The following is a 22083-nucleotide window of genomic DNA, read 5'->3' on the forward strand; positions in this document are numbered from 1 at the left end:
ACAGGCAAACAATGTACAACCATCACATCAGGCAAATGAGGCAGCCATCACTTTAAACATTTATCCTTTCTTTGTGTTCAAAACAATCTAATTATATCCTTTTAGCTATTTTAAAATACACAGTAAACTACTGTTGACTGTAGTCACCCTGTTGTGCCATCAAATACAAGATCTTATTCATTCTATTTAAATATTTTTGTACTCATTAACCATCCCCAATTGTCCTCCACCTCCCACCTCCCTCTCCTCATCCATTATTCCCAGCCTCTGGCAACCATCCTTCTACTCTCCATCTCCATGAGTTCAATTGTTTCCATTTTTAGCTCCCATAAATAAGCGAGAACATGCGAATTTTTTCTGTGCCTGGCATATTTCACTTACCATAATGACCTCCAGTTCCATCCATGTTGTTGCAAATGACAGGGATCTCATTCTTTTTTATGGCCAAATAGTACTCCTTTGTGTATATGTACCATATTTTCTTTATCCATTCATTTACTGATAGACACTGGTTGCTTCCAAATCTTGGCTATCGTGAACAGTGCTGTAATAAACACGGGAGTGTAGTATATCTTCAATGTACTGATTTCCCTTCCTTTGGCTATATATGCAGTAGTGGGATTGCTGCATTATATGGTAGTTCTATTTTTAGGGTTTTTTTTTTTTTTTTTTTTTTTTTTGAATCTACAAACTGTTCTCCATAGTGGCTTTACTAATTTACATTCTCACCAACAGTGTATGAGGGTTTCCTTTTCTCCACATCCTCACCAGCATTTGTTATTGCCTGTCTTTTGCGTAAAAGCCATTTTAACTGGGGTGAGATGATACCTCATTATAGTTTTCATTTGCATTTCTCTGGTGATCAGTGATGTTGAGCACCTTTTCATATGCTTGTCTGCCATATGAATATATTCCTTTGAGAAATGTCTATTCAGATCTTTTGCCCATTTTAAAATTGGATTTTTTCCTATAGAGTTGTTGAGCTCCTTATATATTCTGGTTATTAATCCCTTGTCAAATGGATAGTTTGCAAATATTTTCTCCCATTCTGTGGGTTGTTTCTTCACTTTGTTGTTTCCTTTGCTGTGCAGAAGCCTTTTAACTTGACATGATCCCATCTGTCCATTTTTGCTTTAGCTACCTGTGCTTGTTGGTTATTACTCAAAAAATCTTTCCACAGTCCAATGTCCTGGAGAGTTTTCTCAATGTTTTGTTTTAGTACTTTCATAGTTTGAGGTCTTAAATTTGAGTATTTAACTCATTTTTAGTTGATTTTTGTATATGGCAAGAGATAGGGGTTTCGTTTCATTCTTCTGTATATGGATATCCAGTTTTCCCAGCACCATTTATTAAAGAAACTGTCCTTGCCCCAACGTATGTTCTTAGCACCTCTGTTGAAAATGAGTTCACTGTAGATGTATGGATTTGTTTCTGGGTTCTCGATTCTGTTCCATCGGTCTATGCATCTGTTTTTATGGCAGTACCATGCTGTTTTGGTTGTTATAAATCTGAAGTCAGGTAATGTTATTTCTCCAGTTTTGTTCTTTTCTATCAGGATAGCTTTGGCTATTCTGGGTCTTTTGTAGTTCTATGTAAGTTTCAGAATTGTTTCATTTTTGTGAAGAATATCACTGGTATTTTTGATAGGGATTGTGCTGCATCTGTAGATTGTTTTGGGTGTTATGGACATTTTAACAATGTTGATTCTTCCAATCCATGAACATGGAATATCTTACCCTTTTTTGTGTCCTCTTTAATTTCTTTCATCAGTGTTTTATATATTTCATTATATTTCATTTCTTTGGTTAATTCCTAGGTATTTTATTTGTACCTACTGTAAATAGGGTTACTTTCTTGATTTTTCAGATTGTTCGCTGTTGGCATATAAAAACACTACTAATTTTTGTACATCAATTTTTTATCCTGTAACTTTATTAAATTGATCAGTTCTAACAGTTTTTTGGTGGAGTCTTTAGGATTTTCTAAATATAAGTTCATATCATCTGCAAAACAGGATAATTTACTTTTTCCTTTCCAATTTGGATGCCCCTTCTTTCTTTCTCTTGTTTGATTGCTCTAGTTAAGACTTCCAGTACTATGCTGAATAACAGTGATGAAAGTGAGTATCCTTGCCATTTTCCAGATCTCAGAAGAAAGCTTTCAACTTTTCATTTATCATCCTTTTAGTATGATACAAGCTGCAAGTCTATCGTATATGGCTTTTATTGTGTTATATTCCTTCTATACCCAGTTTAAGTTTTTTGTTTTTTGTTTTTTTAAATCACGAAAGGATGTTGAATTTTATCAAATGCTTTTCCAGCATCAATTGAAATGTTCATATGGTTTTTGTCCTTCATTCTGTTGATATGATGTATCACATTGATTGATTTGCATATGCTGAACCATCCTCGCATCCCAGGATAAATCCCACTTGATCATAACGAATAATCTTTTTCTTTTTTTTTTTTTTGAGAAGGAGCCTTGCTCTGTCACCCAGGATAGAGGGCAGTGGCATGATCCTGGCTTCCTGCAACCTCCATTTCCCAAGTTCAAGCAATCCTCCCACCTCTGCCTCTTGAGTAGCTGGAATTAGAAGTGTGCACCACCATGCCTGGCTAATTTTTGTATTTTTAGAAGAGACAGGGTTTCACCATGTTGGCCAGGCTGATCTTGAACTCCTGACCTCAAGTGATCCACCTGCCTCAGCCTCCCAAAGTGCTGGGATTACAGACACGAACCACTGTGCCCAGCCTGAATAATCTTTGTAATGTGTTGTTGAATTTGGTTTGCTAGTATTTTGCTGATGATTTCTGCATCAATGTTCAGCAGGGATATTGGCCTGTAGTTTTTGTTTTTGTCTGTCTGGTTTTGGTATTAGGGTAACTAGCCTCGTAGAAGGAGTCTGGAAGTATTCCCTCCTCCTCTATTTTTCGGAATAGTTTGAGTAGGACTGGTGTTATTTCTTTTTTAAATGTTTGGTAAAATTCAGCAGTGAGGCCATCAGGTCCCATTTTTTCTTTACTAGGAGATTTTTATTACAGCTTGGATTTCATTATTTGTTATTTGTCTGTTCAGGTTTTGGATTTCTTCATGGTTCAACCTTCATAGGATGTATCTGTCTAGAAATTTATCCATTTCTTCTAGATTTTCCAACTTATTGGCATATAGTTGCTCATAGTATCCTCTAGTAATCCTTTGAATTTCTGTGGTATCAGGTGTAAGGTCTCCTTTTTCATCTGATTTTATTTATTTGAGTCTTCTTTCTTTTTTTTCAGTCTAGCTAAAGGTTTGTCAATTTTATGTTTTCAAAAAACAACTTTTTATTTTGTTGATCTTTTTTACTTTTTTGTTTTGATTTCATTTATTTCTGCTCTGATCTTTATTATTTCTTGTCTCCTGCTAATTTTGGGTTTGGTTTGCTCTTGCTCTTCTAATTCTTTAGGATGCATCGTTGGATTGGTTATTTGAGGGTTTTCTACATTCTTGATGTAGGCTCTTATAGCTTATACACTTTCCTCTTAGTATGGCTTTCACTGTATCTCACAGGCTTTGGTATGTTGTGTTTCCATTATCATTTGTTGCAAGAAATTTTAAAATTTCCATCTTAATTTCATTGACGAACTGGTCATTTAGGAGCATACTGTTTATTTTCCATGTGCTTGTATAGTATCTAAAATTCCTCCTCTTATTGATTACTAGTTTTATTCCATTGTGGTCAGAAAATATACTTGATATAATTTCAATTTTTTGAATGTTATCCAAGACTTGTTTTATGGCCTAACATGGTCCATCCTTGAGAATGATCCATGTGTTGAGGAGAAGAATGTGTATTCTGCAGCTGATGGATGAAGTGTTCTGTAGGTAACTATTAGGTCCATTTGACATATAGTGCAGATTAGGTAAATTTTTTTAGTTGATCTTCTATCTCGATTATCCAGTGCTGAAAGTGGGGTATTGAAGTCTCCAGCTCTTATTGTATTGAGGTCCATCTCTCCTTCTTTAGCTCTAATATTTGCTTTACCTATTTGGGTGTTCCAGTGTTGGGTGCATATATATGTATAACTTATATCCTCTTGCTCAATTGACCCCCTTATCATTATATAATGACCTTTGCCTCTTTTTATAGTTTTTGTCTTGAAATCTATTTTGTCTGATATACATATAGCTACTCCCGCTCTTTTTTAGTTTGCATCAGCATGGAATATCTTTGTCCCTCACTTTATTTTCAGTTTATATGTGTCTTTATAGATAAAGAGTGCTTCTAGTAGGCAAAAGGTCAGTGGGCCTTGTTTTTGTATCCATTCAACCACTCCATGTCTTTTGATTGGAGAGTTTAGTCCATTTACATTCAACATTATTATTAATAAGGACTTATTCCTGTGGCTTTGTTTTCTGGTTGTTTTGTGGTCTTCTCTGCCTTCTTTCCTGTCTTCCTTTACTGCAGGTGTTTTTCTCTGGTGGTATGTTTAAATATCTTGCTTTTTTATTTTTTGTGTATCTGTTGTATGTTTTTGGCTTGAGTTTGCTTGCAAATAGTATCATAACCCATTACTGTAAAGTGGTGACAATTTAAAACTGATTTCATAAACAAACTAACAAACAAGCATAGAGAAAACCAATACAAACTCTACATTTTAACTTCAGCACTCCACTTTTCAATGTTTGTTGTCTCTACTTCTTTTCTTTTTTCTTTTTTAAGACAGGGTCTCACACTGCTGCCTAGGCTGGAGTGCAGTAGTATGATCTCAGCTCATTACAACCACTGCCTCCCAGCTCAAGCAATCCTCCCGCCTCAGCCTCCCAAGCAGCTGGGTCTACAGGCACACACCACTACACTTGGTCAATTTTTTGCTTTTTTTTGTAGAGATGCAGTCTCACTGTGTTGTCCAGGCTGGTCTCAAATTCCTGGACTCAAGCAATCTGTCCACCTTGGCCACCCAAAGTGCTGGGATTACAGGTGTAAGCCACCATGCCCAACCTGTTTTTAGCTATTGTTTCTATTTATATATTATTGTGCCGTTTATGTCTTGAAAAGTTGTCATAGTTAATATTTTTGATTGGTTCCTCTTTTAGTCTTTCTACTCAAGATATGGGTAGTTTATACACAACAATTACAATGTTATTCTGTGTACTTATCAATGAGTTTTGCACCTTCAGATGATTTCTTAGTGTTCATTAATGTCCTTTTGTTTCAGATTAAAGTCCTTTTCTTTCAGATAAAAGAACTACCTTTAGCATTTCTTGTAAGTCTGGTGTTGATGAAATCCTCCAGCTTTTGTGTGTCTGGAAAAGTCTTTTCATGTTTGAAGGATATTTTGACTGGATACGCTATTTTAGTGTGAAAGTTTTTTGTTTTTTCCCCAGGATTTTAAATATGTTATGCCACTCTCTCCTGGCCTGTAAGGTTTTCACTGAGAAGTCTGCTTCCAGATGCACTGGAGCTCCATTGTATATTATTTGTTTCTTTTCTCTTCCTGCTTTTAGAATTCTTTCTCTATCTTTGACCTTTGGGAGTTTGATTATTAAATGCCTTGAGAGTCTTATTTGGGTTAAATCTGCTTCGTGTTGTATAACCTTCTGGTATTTGAATACTGATATGTTTCTCTAGGTTTGGGAAGTTCTGTTATTAACTCTCTGAATAAATTTTCTATGCCAATCTCTCTCTCTACCTCCTCTTTAAGACCAGTAACTCTTAAATTTGCCCTTTTGAGGCTATTTTCTATTGTCGGTGTGCTGCATTTTTATTTTATTCTTTTTATTTTGTCTCCTTTGTGTATTTTCAAATAACCTGTCTTCAAGCTCACTAATTCTTACTTCTGCCTCATCAACTATGTTGAGACTCTGACACATTCTTTGTTACATCAACTGCATTTTTCAACTCCAGAATTTCTGTTCTTTTTAATTATTTCAATTGCTTTGTTAAATTTACCTGATAAATTTTCTGAATTTCTTTTCTGTTATCTCGAATTTTGTTGAGTTTCCTCAAAATAGCTATTTTGAATTCTGTCTGAAAGGTCACATATCTCTGTCTCTCTGGGATTGGTCCCTGGTGCCTTAGTTCATGTGGTGAAGTAATATTTTCCTAGACAGTCTTGATGTTTATAAATGTTGATCAGTGATTGGGCATTGAAGAGTTAGGTATTTATTGTATGTTTGTACCCATTCTTCCTGCGAAAGCTTTCCAGGTATTCAAAGAAACTTGGGCATTGTGATCTAAGTTTTTGGTCACTGAAGCCACATCTGCATTAGGGGCACCCCAAACCCCTAGCTCTTGCAGACTCACAGAGGTATTATTTTGATGGTGTTGGATAAGATCTGGAAGAATTCTCTGGATTACCAGGCAGAGATTCTTACTCTCTTCCTTCATTTTCTCCCAAATGAATGGGGTCCCTCTCTGTGCTGAGTTTCCTGGAGCTCAGGGTGGAGTGACACAAGTACCCCTGTGGCCACCAGCACTAGTACTGTGCTGGGTCAGACCTGAAGCCATCACAGCACTGGGACTCACCCAAGGCCTACAGTAACCACTGCCTGGCTATGTATGTTCACTCAAGGCCCTAGAGCTCCATAATCAGCTGGTGGCAAAGCCAGCCAGGCTTCTGTCCTTCCCTTCAGGTCAGTGGGTTGCCCCTTGGTTCCAGGTGAGTCCAGAGATGCCATCCAGGAGTTAGGGCTTAGAGCTGAAAACCTTAGGAATCTACCTGGTGCTCTATTATACTGCAGCTGAGCTGGCATCCAAGTCACAAGACAAAGTCCTTCCTACTCTTCCCTACCCTTTCCACAAGCATAGTCTTTCCCTATGGCTACCACTACTCCAGGCCCATGTCAAGTACTGCTTGGCTACCACCAGTGTTTATTCATGGCGTAAGAGCTCTTCAGTCACCTTATGGTGAATGCTGACAGGCCTGGGACTGGCTCTTCAGGGCAGTGGGCTCCCCTCTGGCCCAGGGTAGGTCCAGAAATGCGGTCCGAGATCTACCCCACTGGTAACTAACTGCAACATGAAATCTTCTTTACCCTTCCCTCTCCTTTTCTCAATCATAAAGAGTCCTTCCTTATAGCCACCACAGCTGGGAATGTGTTGGGTCATACCTGAAGCCAGCACATCTCTGAGTGTTACCTCAGGACCACAGCAAGTACTGTCTGAATACCGTTGCTGATTATTCAGGACCCAGGGGCTCTTTCGTCAGCAGGTGATGAATCCTGCCAGGACTGGGTGTTCCCTTCTAGCTCAGTATGTGTCATGCTGTCTGGGAATTAGGGCCTGGAATCGGCCTTGGTACTCTGCCTGGTGCCTTATCCTACTATAGCTGAGCTGGTATCCAAGTTGCAAAACAAACTCCTTTTTACTCTTTCCTCTCCTCTTTTCAAGCAGAAGGAAGGAGTCTCTCCCAGAGCTGCAAGCTGCTCCGAGACCTGAGGTTGGGGAAGGGATGGCGCAAGCACTGCCCCGGCTGCCCCTGGTGTCTCACAAGGTTATGTGCTGCTCAAGTCCACTGGCTCCAAGACCAGCACAGCACCAGGACTTGCCCAGGAATTGCAGTCCTTGTGGCCTAGTCTGCTTTTCAAGTTTATTTAGGACCCCAGAACCCTTTAGCTTGAGTGGAAAGGCTTTCCAGAACTCAAATTCAGAACACTGGAATGGGTAATTCCCCTCTGGCTAAGGCTGGTCTAAATCCTCCCTCTGTGGAAACTGACTGAGCCCTGCCCAGTGTTGCTTTCTGCTGTGACAGGGCAGCACTGAGTTCCAATGCAAAGTCACACAATCACTGTGCTCTCCCTCTCCCAAACACATAGATTCTCTCTCCATTCCATGCAACCACTGCCAGAGGATGGGGAAGGGGTGGTGTCAGTAATTCAAGACTGTCTTTTCTATCCTCTTCAGTGTCTCTTTAAGTGATATGAAGACAGATCTAGGTACTGCAATCATTCACCTGATTTTTGGTTCTTATGAAGGTGAATTTTTATGTGAACATTTGTTCAATTTGGTGTTCCTGTGGGGAAGATGATAAGTGGAGGCTTCTATTTCAACATCTTGCTCTGTTGCCCCTCTCAAAAGTGTTATTCTTTTATTTTACTTTATATTTTGCTAATAGTAAGGTAGTCCCATTTTTATAAGTTTATCCATTATCTATAGTTCTTCTGTGAACTAACACTTATCTCTTGCCCATTTTTCTTGTGGATTATCTTTTTTCTTACTGCTTTGTAGTTTTTTCTTCTTTTTAATATAATGAAAATATTAACCCTTTGCTTATAGTTTGTATTCACATATATGAAATATTTTTTATCTAACACATAGCTTGTGTTTTAACTTTAAGGTATTTTGTCTAGAAGTTTTTGTTTTGGTAAAGTCAAATTAATCTTTTATTTATGGCTTTTACTTCTTTTGGCTAAGTTTAAGAAGGCCTGCCTTAAGGTTGTATCTGAATTTTCTTAAGATTTGTTTTTTAAATTCAGCCCTTTAATCCATTTGTATTGTCATTTTCATTGTGTATTAAATTCCTTTTTATACGTGGGCTTATTTCTTTATTCTTTCTGCCAATACTGGACTATTAACTGATAGACTTATGTTTTGATATTTGAAAGACTAGATTGCTCTTTTTCTTGCTCTTTTTCAAAATTATCTTGGTTATTCCTAGGCATTTATTACTCTGCGTGAATTTCAGTTTGTTTAATTAACTCTCGTGAAAAAATCCCACTGGGATCTTAGCCAGTTTGGCTAGATTCATACAGGAACATAACTTATTTCCCTATTCAGATTTTCCTTTAAATTCTTCTGTGACATTTTATTTTCTTCATAAATGTCTTACATTTAAAAAATAAAGTCTATTCCCAAGTATTTTATATTTTGTTGCTTTTATGAATAGGATCACTTTTCCTATTACATTTCCAGATCTGCTAAGTGCTAATTTTAGAAAAAACAGATTTTTAAACATCACCTTTGTAAACTACTGCTTAACCAGTAGTTTGTCAGTTGATATTCTTGATTTTCTAGAGAGAGAATATCTTCACATAATAACTGTTCTAGCAATTTTTTTCAAATCTTTAAAACTTGTCTTTATTGTATTGACTAGAAACTCCAATATAACACTGAAAATTGCACCCTTACTGTCTTAGTCCATTTATGCTGCTATAAAGAAATATCTGAGCCTGAGTAATTTATTTTTTTATTTTATTTATTTATTTTTTATTATACTTTAAGTTCTAGGGTACATGTGCACAACGTGCAGGTTTGTTACATATGTATACTTGTGCCATGTTGCTGTGCTGCACCCATCAACTCGTCAGCACCCATCAACTCGTCATTTACATCAGGTATAACTCCCAATGGCATCCCTCCCTCCTCCCCCATCCCCATAATAGGCCCCGGTGTGTGATGTTCCCCCATCCCCATAATAGGCCCCGGTGTGTGATGTTCCCCTTCCAGAGTCCAAGTGATCTCATTGATCAATTCCCACCTATGAGTGAGAACATGTGGCGTTTGGTTTTCTGTTCTTGCGATAGTTTGCTGAGAATGATGGTTTCCAGCTGCATCCATGTCCCTACAAAGGACACAAACTCATCCTTTTTTATGGCTGCATAGTATTCCATGGTGTATATGTGCCACATTTTCTTAATCCAGTCTGTCACTGATGGACATCTGGGTTGATTCCAAGTCTTTGCTATTGTGATAGTGCTGCAATAAACATACGTGTGCATGTGTCTTTATAGCAGCATGATTTATAATCCTTTGGGTATATACCCAGTAATGCGAGGGCTGGGTCATATGGTATTTCTAGTTCTAGATCCTTGAGGAATCGCCATACTGTTTTCCACAATGGTTGAACCAATTTACAATCCTACCAACACTGTAAAAGTGTTCCTGTTTCTCCACATCCTCTCCAGCACCTGTTGTTTCCTGACTTTTTAATGATTGCCATTCTAACTGGTGTGAGATGGTATCTCATTGTGGTTTTGATTTGCATTTCTCTGATGGCAAGTGATGATGAGCATTTTTTCATGTGCCTGTTGGCTGTATGTATGTCTTCTCTTGAGAAATATCTGTTCATATCCTTTCCCCCTTTTTGATGGGGTTGTTTTTTTCTCGTAAATTTGTTTGAGTTCTTTGTAGGTTCTGGATATTAGTCCTTTGTCAGATGAGTAGATCGCAAAAATTTTCTCTCATTCTGTAGGTTGCCTGTTCACTCTGATGGTAGTTTCTTTTGCTGTGCAGAAGCTCTTTAGTTTAATTAGATCCCATTTGTCAATTTTGGCTTTTGTTGCTGTTGCTTTTGGTGTTTTAGACATGAAGTCCTTGCCCATGCCTCTGTCCTGAATGGTATTACCTAGGTTTTCTTCTAGGGTTTTTATGGTTTTAGGTCTAACATTTAAGTCTCTAATCCATCTTGAATTAATTTTCGTATAAGGAGTAAGGAAAGGATCCAGTTTCAGCTTTCTACTTATGGCTAGCCAATTTTCCAGCACCACTTATTAAATAGGGAATCCTTTCCCCATTTCTTGTTTTTCTCAGGTTTGTCAAAGATCAGATGGCTGTAGATGTGTGGTATTATTTCTGAGGGCTCTGTTCTGTTCCATTGGTCTATATCTCTGTTTTGGTACCAGTACCATGCTGTTTTGGTTACTCTAGCCTTGTAGTATAGTTTGAAGTCAGGTAGTGTGATGCCTCCAGCTTTGTTTTTTTTTATTTAGGATTGTCTTGGCAATGCGGGCTCTTTTTTGGCTCCATATGAACTTTAAAGCAGTTTTTTCCAATTCTGTGAAGAAAGTCATTGGTAGCTTGATGGGAATGGCATGGAATCTATAAATTACCTTGGGCAGTATGGCCATTTTCATGATATTGATTATTCCTATCCATGAGCATGGTATGTTCTTCCATTTGTTTGTGTCCTCTTCTATTTCACTGAGCAGTGGTTTGTAGTTCTCCTTGAAGAGGTCCTTTACATCCCTTGTAAGTTGGATTCCTAGGTATTTTATTCTCTTTGAAGCAATTGTGAATGGAAGTTCATTCATGATTTGGCTCTCTGTTACTGGTGTATAAGAATGCTTGTGATTTTTGCACATTAATTTTGTATCCTGAGACTTTGCTGAAGTTGCTTATCAGCTTAAGGAGATTTTGGGCTGAGACGACGGGGATTTCTAAATATACAATCATGCCATCTGCAAACAGGGACAATTTGACTTCTTCTTTTCCTGACTGAATACCCTTTCTTTCTTTCTCTTGCCTGATTGCCCTAGCCAGAACTTCCAACACTATGTTGAATAGGAGTGGTGAGAGAGGGCATCCCTGTCTTGTGCCAGTTTTCAAAGGGAATTTTTCCAGTTTTTGCCCATTCAGTATGATATTGGCTATGGGTCTGTCATAAATAGCTCTTATTGAGATATGTTCCATCAATACCGAATTTATTGAGCGTTTTTAGCATGAAGGGCTGCTGAATTTTGTCAAAGGTCTTTTCTGCATCTGTTGAGCTAATCATGTGGTTTTTGTCTTTGGTTCTGTTTATATGCTGGATTATGTTTATTGGTTTGCGTATGTTGAACCAGCCTTGCATCCCAGGGATGAAGCCCACTTAATCATGGTGGATAAGCTTTTTGACGTGCTGCTGGATTCGGTTTGCCAGTATTTTATTGAGGATTTTTGCATCGATGTTCATCAGGGATATTAGTCTAAAATTCTCTTTTTTTGTTGTGTCTCTGCTAGGCTTTGGTATCAAGATGACGTTGGCCTCGTAAAATGAGTTAGGGAGGATTCCCTCTTTTTCTATTGATTGCAATAGTTTCAGAAGGAATGGTACCAGCTCCTCCTTGTACCTCCGGTAAAATTCGGCTGTGAATCCGTCTGGTCCTGGACTTTTTTTGGTTGGTAGGCTATTAATTATTGCCTCAATTTCAGAGCCTGCTATTGGTCTATTCAGGGATTCAACTTCTTCCTGGTTTAGTCTTGGGAGAGTGTAAGCGTCCAGGTAATTATCCATTTCTTCTAGGTTTTCTAGTTTATTTGCGCAGAGGTGTTTACAGTATTCTCTGATGGTAGTTTGTATTTTTGTGGGGTTGGTGGTGATATCCCCTTTATCATTTTTTATTGCGTCTATTTGATTCTTCTCTCTTTTCTTCTTTATTAGTCTTGCTTGTTGATCTTTTCAAAAAACCGGCTCCTGGATTCATTGATTTTTTGGAGGGTTTTTTGTGTCTCTGCCTCCTTCAGTTCTGCTCTCATCTTAGTTATTTCTTGCCTTCTGCTAGCTTTTGAATGTGTTTGCTCTTGCTTCTCTAGTTCTTTTACTTGTGATGTTAGGGTGTCAATTTTAGATCTTTCCAGCTTTCTCTTGTGGGCATTTAGTGCTATAAATTTCCCTCTACACACTGCTTTAAATGTGTCCCAGAGATTCTGGTATGTTGTATCTTTGTTCTCATTGGTTTCAAAGAACATCTTTATTTCTGCCTCCTTTTGTTATGTACCCAGTAGTCATTCAGGAGCAGGCTGTTCAGTTTCCATGTAGTTGAGCGGTTTTGATTGATTTTCTTAGTCCTGAGTTCTAGTTTGATTGCACTGTGGTCTGAGAGACAGTTTGTTATAATTTCTGTTCTTTTACATTTGCTGAGGAGTGCTTTACTTTCAACTATGTGGTCAATTTTGGAATAAGTGCGATGTGGTGCTGAGAAGAATGTATATTCTGTTGATTTGGGGTGGAGAGTGCTGTAGATGTCTATTAGGTCTGCTTGGTGCAGAGTTGAGTTCAATTCCTGGATATCCTTGTTAACTTTCTGTCTCGTTGATCTGTCTAATGTTGACAGTGGGGTGTTGAAGTCTCCCATTATTAATGTATGGGAGTCTAAGTCTCTTTGTAAGTCTCTAAGGACTTGCTTTATGAATCTGGGTGCTCCTGTATTGGGCGCATATATATTTAGGATAGTTAGCTCTTCCAGTTGAATTGATCCCTTTACCATTATGTAATGTGAGCCTGAGTAATTTATAAGGAAAAGAAGTTTATTTGGGTCACAGTTCTGCAAGCCGTATAAAAGTACGGCCCCAGCATCTGCTCCTGCTGCTGAGTGCATCATGCTGCTTCCACTCATGGTGGAAGGCTAAGGGGAGCTGGCAGGTGCAAAGGTCATGTGGCAAAAAAGTGGAAGCAGAAAGAAGGGAGGGAGATGTCAGATCTTGTTAAATAACTCTCGGAAGTAGGAGAGTAAGAACTCACTCATTACCATGAGAATGGCACCAAGCCATTCATGAAGGATCCACTCCCATGACCTAAACACTTCCCATTAGGCCTCAACTCCAACATTAGGGATCAAATTTTGACTAAGATTTAGAGGGGTCAAATATCCAAACCACAGCACATGTCTTATCCCTGAGTTTAAAAGGAATGTGTCAATGTGTCTGTTTTACCACTAAGTATGATATTTATGCAATTTTCTAGTTTCTGTATCAATTTTATAATCTTTAGGAAGTTTTTCATCTATTCCTAGTTGCCAAGAGTTTTCAATATGAGGGGATGTTATAGTTTATCAAGTCCTTTTGCGGCATCAAGTGAGGTAAGAGGTGAATCATACTGATAAGATTTTCTAATGCTGAGACATTCTTGCATTCCTTGAACAAAACCTACCTGGTCACAGTGTATTATTATTTTACCATGCTATCAATCTGCTGTTATTTTCCTTAGGATTAGGTGAATAAGCAAGTGAATGAGTATGTATGTATGTATGTATAAATGAGATGGGGTCTTGCTCTGTCACCCAGGCTGGAGTGCAGTAGCATGATCTTGGCTCACTACAACCTCAAACTTCTGGGCTCAAGCACTCCTCCCACCTGAGCTTCCCAAGTAGCTGGGACTATAGGTATGTGCCACTGTGCCCCACTTCTGTATCTATTTTATAAGTGAGACTGGCTTAGTTTTCCTGTATTATCATTGCCTGGTTTTGGTATTAGACTAATAATACCTTCATAAATAAATCAAATAGCTTAAAACAGTATTATCCTAAGTGGTTTTTTACATGGTGGAAAATGTAAATGAACTTCCTCCTTTTCAAGAGAAATTAATACTCCATAAGACGTCAAATATTTAGAATTGAGTAATATAAGAATAGCCTTCTAACTAGTCTCCCTGCCTCCACTGTGGTTTCCTGCCCAATCAATCATCTATACTAGTATTTTGATTTTTCTAAAGCTCTTCAATAGCTTCCTATTGCCTAAAACAGTAGTACTCAATTACAGTCAGGTAAACGTGTATCAAGATACTTTACTTACCAGAATTTTACAGTGTGAATGTGTGTCAAGCAAAACATGCTTTCTATACTCCCTCCATAATTTTGATATACCTAAAATATGCTTAATGCGGATGTGGGTGGGGGAAATGTGTTTAAAAATAGCTCCCATGGCCAGACACAGTAGCTCATGCCTGTAAACCCAGCACTTTGAGAGGCTGAGGCAGGAGGATTGCTTGAGGCCAGTTGTTCAAGACCAACCTGGGCAATATAGTGGGATTCCCTCTCTATAAAAAATAAAAATAGCTGAGTGTGACAGTGCGCACCCGTGGTCCCAGCTACTCACAAGGCTGAGGCGGGAAGATCACTTGAGCCCAGGAGGTCAAGGTTGCAGTGAGCCAGGATTGCATCACTGTACTCCAGCCTGGGTGACAGAGTGAGACCTTGTCTCAAAAACAAAAGCAAACAAAAATAGCTCCCTCTACTGTTACCCAGAAGTAAAAGGAAACTAAAGGTACAATTCCCTAGCTAGGTATACAAGGTATATATATAGGTATATAATTTTGCTCCAGTGATCTCTCTAGTCACCTCTTTCCCTGCTCCCCACCCTCATCATACATTATACAACTACAACCTCAACTCTACTCAAACTATAGCCAAGCTACTTGTAATTTCCAAAACAAACTTCACTGTTACACTCTTCAATGCCTGTGTGCTTACCTTTTCTTGGCATGCCTTCCCTGCTAATCCAACTTCTATTTAGTCTTAAAAACCATTTCAGATGTCCTCTCTTATGAAACTTTCCTTGTAGACCCCTCATCTACCACAAATTAATCACTCCTTCCTCTGCATTACCTTTGTATCTTGCTGCAAACTCATCTAACAACTGAGTGCTTATGAGTCAAGCACTTCACCAAGAACCTTATATCTTTTGTTGAATTTTCACAACCACCCTATTAACTAGGAGGTATTATACCCATCTATCTAAAATTCAGATAGATTAAGCTGCTTTGACATTCAAAACCTAGTCTGAGACAAAAGTTTCTTAAAATGTTTGCTGTATTTTTTGTATACATTATTACCCACTATATACGATAAACTTGACTACTGAAGCGGCAACTACAATCACTAACCTATTGAATATAAACAAGGAATAAAAGGTTCAGAAATTAATCTTCTAGATATTTAAAGACTATCCTATAAAACAGCATAATTTTCTTCTAATAGTTATATCCCTTTGATAGTTCCACAAAAGTGGTTATAGATAAAAGTTTCTCAAGTGCTTTATGGTTGTTTGTTTCTGTTACTAAAGCCAAGGTATAAATGCTTTCTCTTGATAGGTAATACAACTTCTGGTGAATCTGGATTTGGGGGATTTCCCCTCCCAAACCACAAAACATTTAGATGGAAAAGGAGTTCTACTCAGGATTAAGGATTTTATAGAATTATGGACAAGAAGGAACTTGGAAGAATACATTCACAATTACATCCTTTCAGTGAAATGATGCTTGCTTTTCCTCTGCTGAGGACCTGGGTTGCTTTGTAATAGTCCTAATCTTTAGAATTTCTGCCTATGTGTGTCAAAAATAGGTCTCTATAGTTTCTGCCCTGAATCTTTCCTCTTAGGCGGCATAAAAGCAGTCTTCAAAGAAATATGCACACTGGAGTCAGAACAAGTATGAGTTTTCATGCTGTCACTGGCTCTGTAACTTCTCTAAATTTCAGTCCTTATCTGCCTAATCTCACAGTATTACAGAAAAATTAAATGGGATAATCCACTTAAGCACTTAGCATAGTACCTGGCACAGAGTAAATGTTTAAAAAATGTGGCTGCTTTTTTTCTTAAATAAGGGCAGGCTTGGTGGCTCATGCCTGTAATTCTCAGCACTTTGCAAGGCCAAGGGAGGAAGAGTGCTTGAGGCCAGGAGTTTGACATCACCCTGGGAAACACAGTGAGACCCTGTCTCTACAAAAAAATTAAAAATTAGCCGGGAATGGTGGTGCACACCTGTAGTCCTAGCTACTTGGGAGGCTGAGGTGGGAGGATCACTTGAGCCCAGGAGTTGAGGCTGTAGTGAGCTATGATTGTGCCACTGTACAGTATCCTGGGCGACAAACTGAGATCCTGTCTTAAAAATACATACAAAAATACAACTGAAAGCAAATATTATGTCTCCCAAGTCTGTCTTTTCTTCAGGCAAACCCCTTTCAGTTCCTTCAACTGTTCCTTAAATGCTATTGTTTAAAGTATTCTCATCTTGATTGCTCTTCTCTGGAAAAGTTTCAGTTTGCCAAACTTGTCAGATCCAGAAGTGAATATGACCTTTTTCCTTGAAAATAGTTTCCAATAAAAGAAAAAACAATCTTTAAATTATGAAAGTAATAAACATTTAACTGAACACCTAGAAAATAGAAAGATAGAAGAAAATTACTCATAAGCCTAGAAGTTCATGTCCAGCCTGGGCAACATAGCAGGATTCTGTCTCTTAAAAAATAAATACATACATAAAATTTTTCGAGCGTACAATATGTGCTGGGCATAATAAGCCATGGAATTTGCCTCCAAAAAACTTTGCAATCTATTTGCGAAGTAAATGACTAAAGCTATGATTTGAAATGTGGCTAGCCCAAACTGAGATGTGCTGTAAGTATAAAATTTTCAAATTTACAGTATAAAAATAGATGTAAATATCTCAATAATAATTTTTATATTGATTAGGTAATCAATATAATTACTTCCACACATTGAAGTGATATTGTGGATACAATAGTTAAATATATGTACATTAAAATTAATTTGTTTCTTTTTATCTATTAAAGTGTCTACTAAGAAATTTAAAATGATATATGTGGTTTGCACAGTATTTCTAGTGGACAGTACTGGTCCAGAGACATGAGAGAACCTGGTACTTATGGACAAGTCACATAATTTATCCTACAGGAAGAGAAAAAAGTAGCAAACAAGACAAGGGCCAAATCAGCTAATCAGCGGTTGAATCTGTGCCTATGTTTAAAGAACTGTTTCAAGCCATTTGGGGAAAAAAAGAATAAGACAGAAGTTATCTCTATTTTCAAGGAATTCATAGTCTAAAAGAAGAGACAAGATGAGAGTTAAACTTAACCCCAGTAATCCCCGCTGCCAGGAACAAGGTGCTATGTTCAGGGACTTCCTCAACTCCACAGCTGTCTGGCTCCAGGTGTCTAGTGCTGCATTCCCACTTGCTCTCATTTTCTGTCCTTCAGACTCTCTAGTGGTAAACAGAGGATGCATATCTGCTTGACACATACACGAGATGACAACTTCATTTTAAACACAGATGTTGCTAGTATCTTACTTAGCAGTATCTCTCCTTGCACATGGGCTGTCCCACTCCAGTCAAGGGTATTAGGAAGATCTATAATTGACAGCATTCACACGGACACGTATCTTCTACTCTAGACCACAGTATCATTAGCCAAATATTATTTACTTCCTTGTAGCTAACAAGCACCATTAAAATATAAAGAATCATTTCAAAAAGGAAGAAACATTTTCCAAATTCTTGAGGTACCTCCATGTGCAAAGTATTACATAGGCTCTATATGGGAGACAAAGTGATAGACATTATCTAAAGCACCTAAATAAAATGTCTGCTTCTCTACATAAAATGAAGAGGTAGGCTAGTCAAATTCATCCAGAAGTAAACAATGATTGCACTATGGAAGTTTACACAAATTGGGTTATTCTTGTCATATCCCATTAAAACAGAGTTGAGAGGCCAGGGAGAAAAAGCACTCAGGGCACATGACATTGCTGCAAGAATGTAAGTAATTCTCTGCAAGCCTGGCTGCTGAAACTGCCTGCTAGAATATGAAACCAGTGTTATCTAATAGCTACTGAAACAACCTGCTGTGACCCTAAGACTAGTTTTACTCATCGCAGTTACTTATCTAACAGAACTTGCCAGCTTCCGAAACCTTTTTTTTTAACATTTTTAAATTTCTCCTTCACATTTTCCTTCACTCCCTATCTTTTCTTTTTCTCCCCAGACCTTTACTAGTGCCAATGAACTTTCTCAAAGAACAATATATAACATTTCTCCTTTTTATAAAACCTCCAACCTTCTCTTTGTTCTTCAGACATACTGAAGAACATACTACCCAGTCTGTGTGTATGCCTGGAATAGCAATTCTTGCTTCCCAAATAGAATGTGTTAACTTCCAAGATTTGTCCCTATACTTTAATTACTTCAAAAGTGCTAAAATTAACTTGTACTATCAACAACCTACTTACCGTGAACACAGCCCAAGAAAGGGCAGAATGACCTCCTCCATGCAGAAGGAGCAGGACTGGACCCTCTGAACCACTCTTGTAAACTCGAAAAGTGTATGAATAGTTAAAGATAAAACATCTATGTTTTTGCTCACTGAAGTTTTTCATTATTTAATCACAGTAATACTGCTAGAAACTTACATGCAAAACTGCAGACTGCCAAATGTAAGAGATGTAAGTAGACATTTCTGAGACACCAACCCTCTGTTTGAAGCATGAAGCCCACGTGACCATTTTGTTCAATGAAAAAAATATATATATAGTCCCTTTGCCCTCGTAAGGACATAGCCCCTGGATTCTAGAAACGAAACTAGTTCAACTCACTTGACTCATAAAACCTTCCCCTGGGCCCCTAAGACAGTTTATCAGTTTCAAGAATTTAATTCTTAATCCCTTCTCCAAGCATTAGACAATTACAGCCAAGAAAGATACTGGCATGGACTTACAGGCAATATTCCATAAAGAACAAGTGAGGAATAAGGTGAAATAAGTAGCAGGAATAAAGAACATTTTAGAAACTACACAAGTCTTTTAACTTAGACAACATCATAAGCTCACTAAAGAATAAGCCATTTTGCAAAGGATATATCCTTGCCAGTTTCATTCTCTACTTCTACATCTTCCATGGACTCAAAATACTGACTCCAAGGAACAGGGGAAAAGTCCCGCTTTCTTCCAGGGCTGAAAAAAAAAAGAGAGAGACATTTCAAGAAAAAATTATGCATAAAGAGATAAAATCTTGGTCAATAAACGCTAAATGTAAGTCGGTAATGAAAACAGCAAACGTATTTTCTCTTAAAAATATAAAGAATTCATCACAAAGTATCATATTAAACATGTATTTAAATAAGAATGTATTTAATGTATTGTATTACATACTAATGTAAATGCATTTAAATAAGTATTTTTAAATGTATTTAAATCTAAACATAGATTTAAGAGTAAAAATTTTAGGATTTTTCAAAATTCTTTAGTATATTTTAATCACAAATAAATTCTGTGTTCATATACACACAAAACCTGCTCATTTTTCACCTTGCTGACTTTAATATCATTAATATCATTCCTACCTCAGTCAACAGTCAATAGTCTTGGTCACTATTACTCCTTTACACATTTAATTCTCCATACTCTTTCATGCTTCCTTGTCATTCCCAAACAATCAATATACAACCTCCATGGAAGGCAAACTGACAATATCAATACCTTGAACTTAAAGGAATTTATCTGAAGAACTGCTCACACAGAAGTGTTAAGTATTCAATGCAACATCGTTTGTAATAGAGGAAAGTTGGAAAAAATCTAATATCCCTCAATAGGTGAACTGATGAAAATAAATTGTAGTAGATAGAAAAACACTAGTTGTAAAAATGAATATATTAATAAAAATCTTTATATATGAATATATAATTCCAAGATTCATATATATAACTCCAAGATGAACACGATATGCGTGCTATCACTTGGGTAAAATTGTGAAATATATGTTAAGCGTTTATGTATGTTTTCAACATCTCTGGAAGGATACTGATATAACATTTATGGTATCTTGGAAAGGAAAGTATGATTGGGAAATGAGAGGAAAAATTTTCAATCTCTATTCCTTACTATCTTTTTATTTTTGATCATGTATTATTAAAAAACGAAAAATTATTCTAAAACAAAATAAATCAGTAAGTATCTATTCACAATTTATGTCGTCAACCTTGGATGGAATACAAGAAAGAAATTCCAAGCTGTCCCAAATTTCCAACCTATTCTTCTTCCTGGTAATGGAGGAAATTCAGAATTCTATCAGCAGCAAAACATTACCTCCTGCCAGACATGTTCCTGAATATGCTATGGGGCTGATTGGAGAATATCTACAAAGTATGATACAAAGCTCCTTTTAAAAACTTAATATAAAAGCTCCTGGTTGACTATAATACTGGAAAAAAACTACAACAGAGCAGAGAGGTAGCAAGGGATCTATTCTTTCAAAAGTGAAACATTTATTGAATGTCTACTCTGTTCTAGGCATTGAACCAGGTCAATATTTCTGAATCTAACAATGAAATCACCTGGAGAACTTTATACTCATGCTTGGGTCTCACCTCTAGAAACATATTTAAGTGGTCTGTGTTATGGCCTGAGCACTGAGGATTTTTACAGTTCCCCATGTTAAGAGAGAGGCACTATAAATACAACGATAGAGGACATGATTTGGAATAAAAGAGGAGTTCAAATTCCTTATAGTTCCTACCATTTCTCTACAAGTTCCTAACACATTATGAACTTGGTCAAATTATTCTGCCTTGGACTGCAGAGACTGAATAAAATTACTTTTAAAGAATCTAATATATCTAGCGTTTGATAATTGCTCAGCAGATGGATAATCCTATCTTCTGAAATAAAAATGACATTGTGAAGTAAATAGCAACTTCAGCCTGAACCTGCTTTTTTTCCTTTTCTGGTTGCACTTGAAATCCTATGGGAAAACTAAAAGCAGAACTTACAATTCTACTTACTCACAAGTTACTCACAAATCTACCTATCCTACACTAATTTGATTATAATGATAACATGGCATGTCAAACATGTTATAATGGATTCTAAGGATCCATGGATGAATTCTGATATCTGGACCTAGGAAATCATCACAGTAATAGTACATAATATTCACTATGCACAAACGAGTCACTGTGCCAAATACTTCACAGACATGATTCCATTTGACCCTCGCAAAACTTTTTACGCCCATTTAACAGACAAAAAAACAGATTTAGACATAAAGGTAACTTGCCAAGGCCACACAACTGCTATATGGTAGTGACAAAATTCAAATCCAGTTCTACCACTCTCTCTCCAAAGCCTCTGCTCTTTACCCCAATGCTGTATCACTTCTTTCATCCTTTTATCTTCTCATGCTGTCATTTATGCTTCTGAAAGGTAATAAGGCTTAAGTGCACATTATTAGAGGTTTTCTTTTTGTAGTCTAAATATAGCTCACTCTGCCAATGCCAAAGAACCTTTACAAGTTAGCCAGGTACCAGTTAGAGAAAAATTACTTCCTATAAATAGAAATTATTCACAGAACACCCTCCACTTCTAATTTCCTTCATTTAAAAAAACAAAAAACAAAAAAGGCCTGTAGTCCCTGCTACTCAGGAGAGACTAGGGTGGAAGATAACTTGAGCCTAGCAGTTCTAATCCAGCCTGGGCAACGAGTGAGGCCTCATCTCTTAAAAAATAATAATAATAAATAATAATAATAATAAAAAAAACCAAAAAAACAGGTTCCAGGGACTCCCAACTTCTTTCTACCAAACGAATAATTCCCATTTATTTAAGGAATCAATAATTCTCCATCTCCAAAGGTTGCTCCTACTCCTACAGAGATTTTCTAGCATACCCCTAACAACTTCTTTTAAACACATAATTGGGCCAGGCGTGGTGGCTCACACCTGTAATCTCAGCACTTTGGGGGGCTGAGGTGGGCAGATTACCTGATGTCAGGAGTTCAAGACCAGCCTGGCCAATGTGGCAAACCCCGTCACTACTAAAAATACAAAAATTAGCCAGGCATAGTG

The 22083-nt window shown here is 37.4% G+C and overlaps 1 protein-coding gene across 2 annotated transcripts in view; it reads right to left on the minus strand.

The window, feature by feature from the left end:
- The window catches only part of PPME1 (protein phosphatase methylesterase 1), an 83553-nt gene that overhangs the window by 32345 nt on the left and 29125 nt on the right, over nucleotides 1-22083 (minus strand). For both annotated transcript variants that reach the window (XM_003910403.4, XM_009186922.3), the window contains exons 2-3: nucleotides 19102-19195; nucleotides 18476-18568 (exon numbers count right to left, since the gene is read on the minus strand). In XM_003910403.4, the coding sequence (XP_003910452.1) occupies nucleotides 18476-18568; nucleotides 19102-19195 (187 nt within the window). The remainder of the gene's footprint in view (nucleotides 1-18475; nucleotides 18569-19101; nucleotides 19196-22083) is intronic.

The sequence above is a fragment of the Papio anubis genome, chromosome 12 (genome assembly GCF_008728515.1).
Source record: "Papio anubis isolate 15944 chromosome 12, Panubis1.0, whole genome shotgun sequence".
NCBI lineage: Eukaryota > Metazoa > Chordata > Mammalia > Primates > Cercopithecidae > Papio > Papio anubis.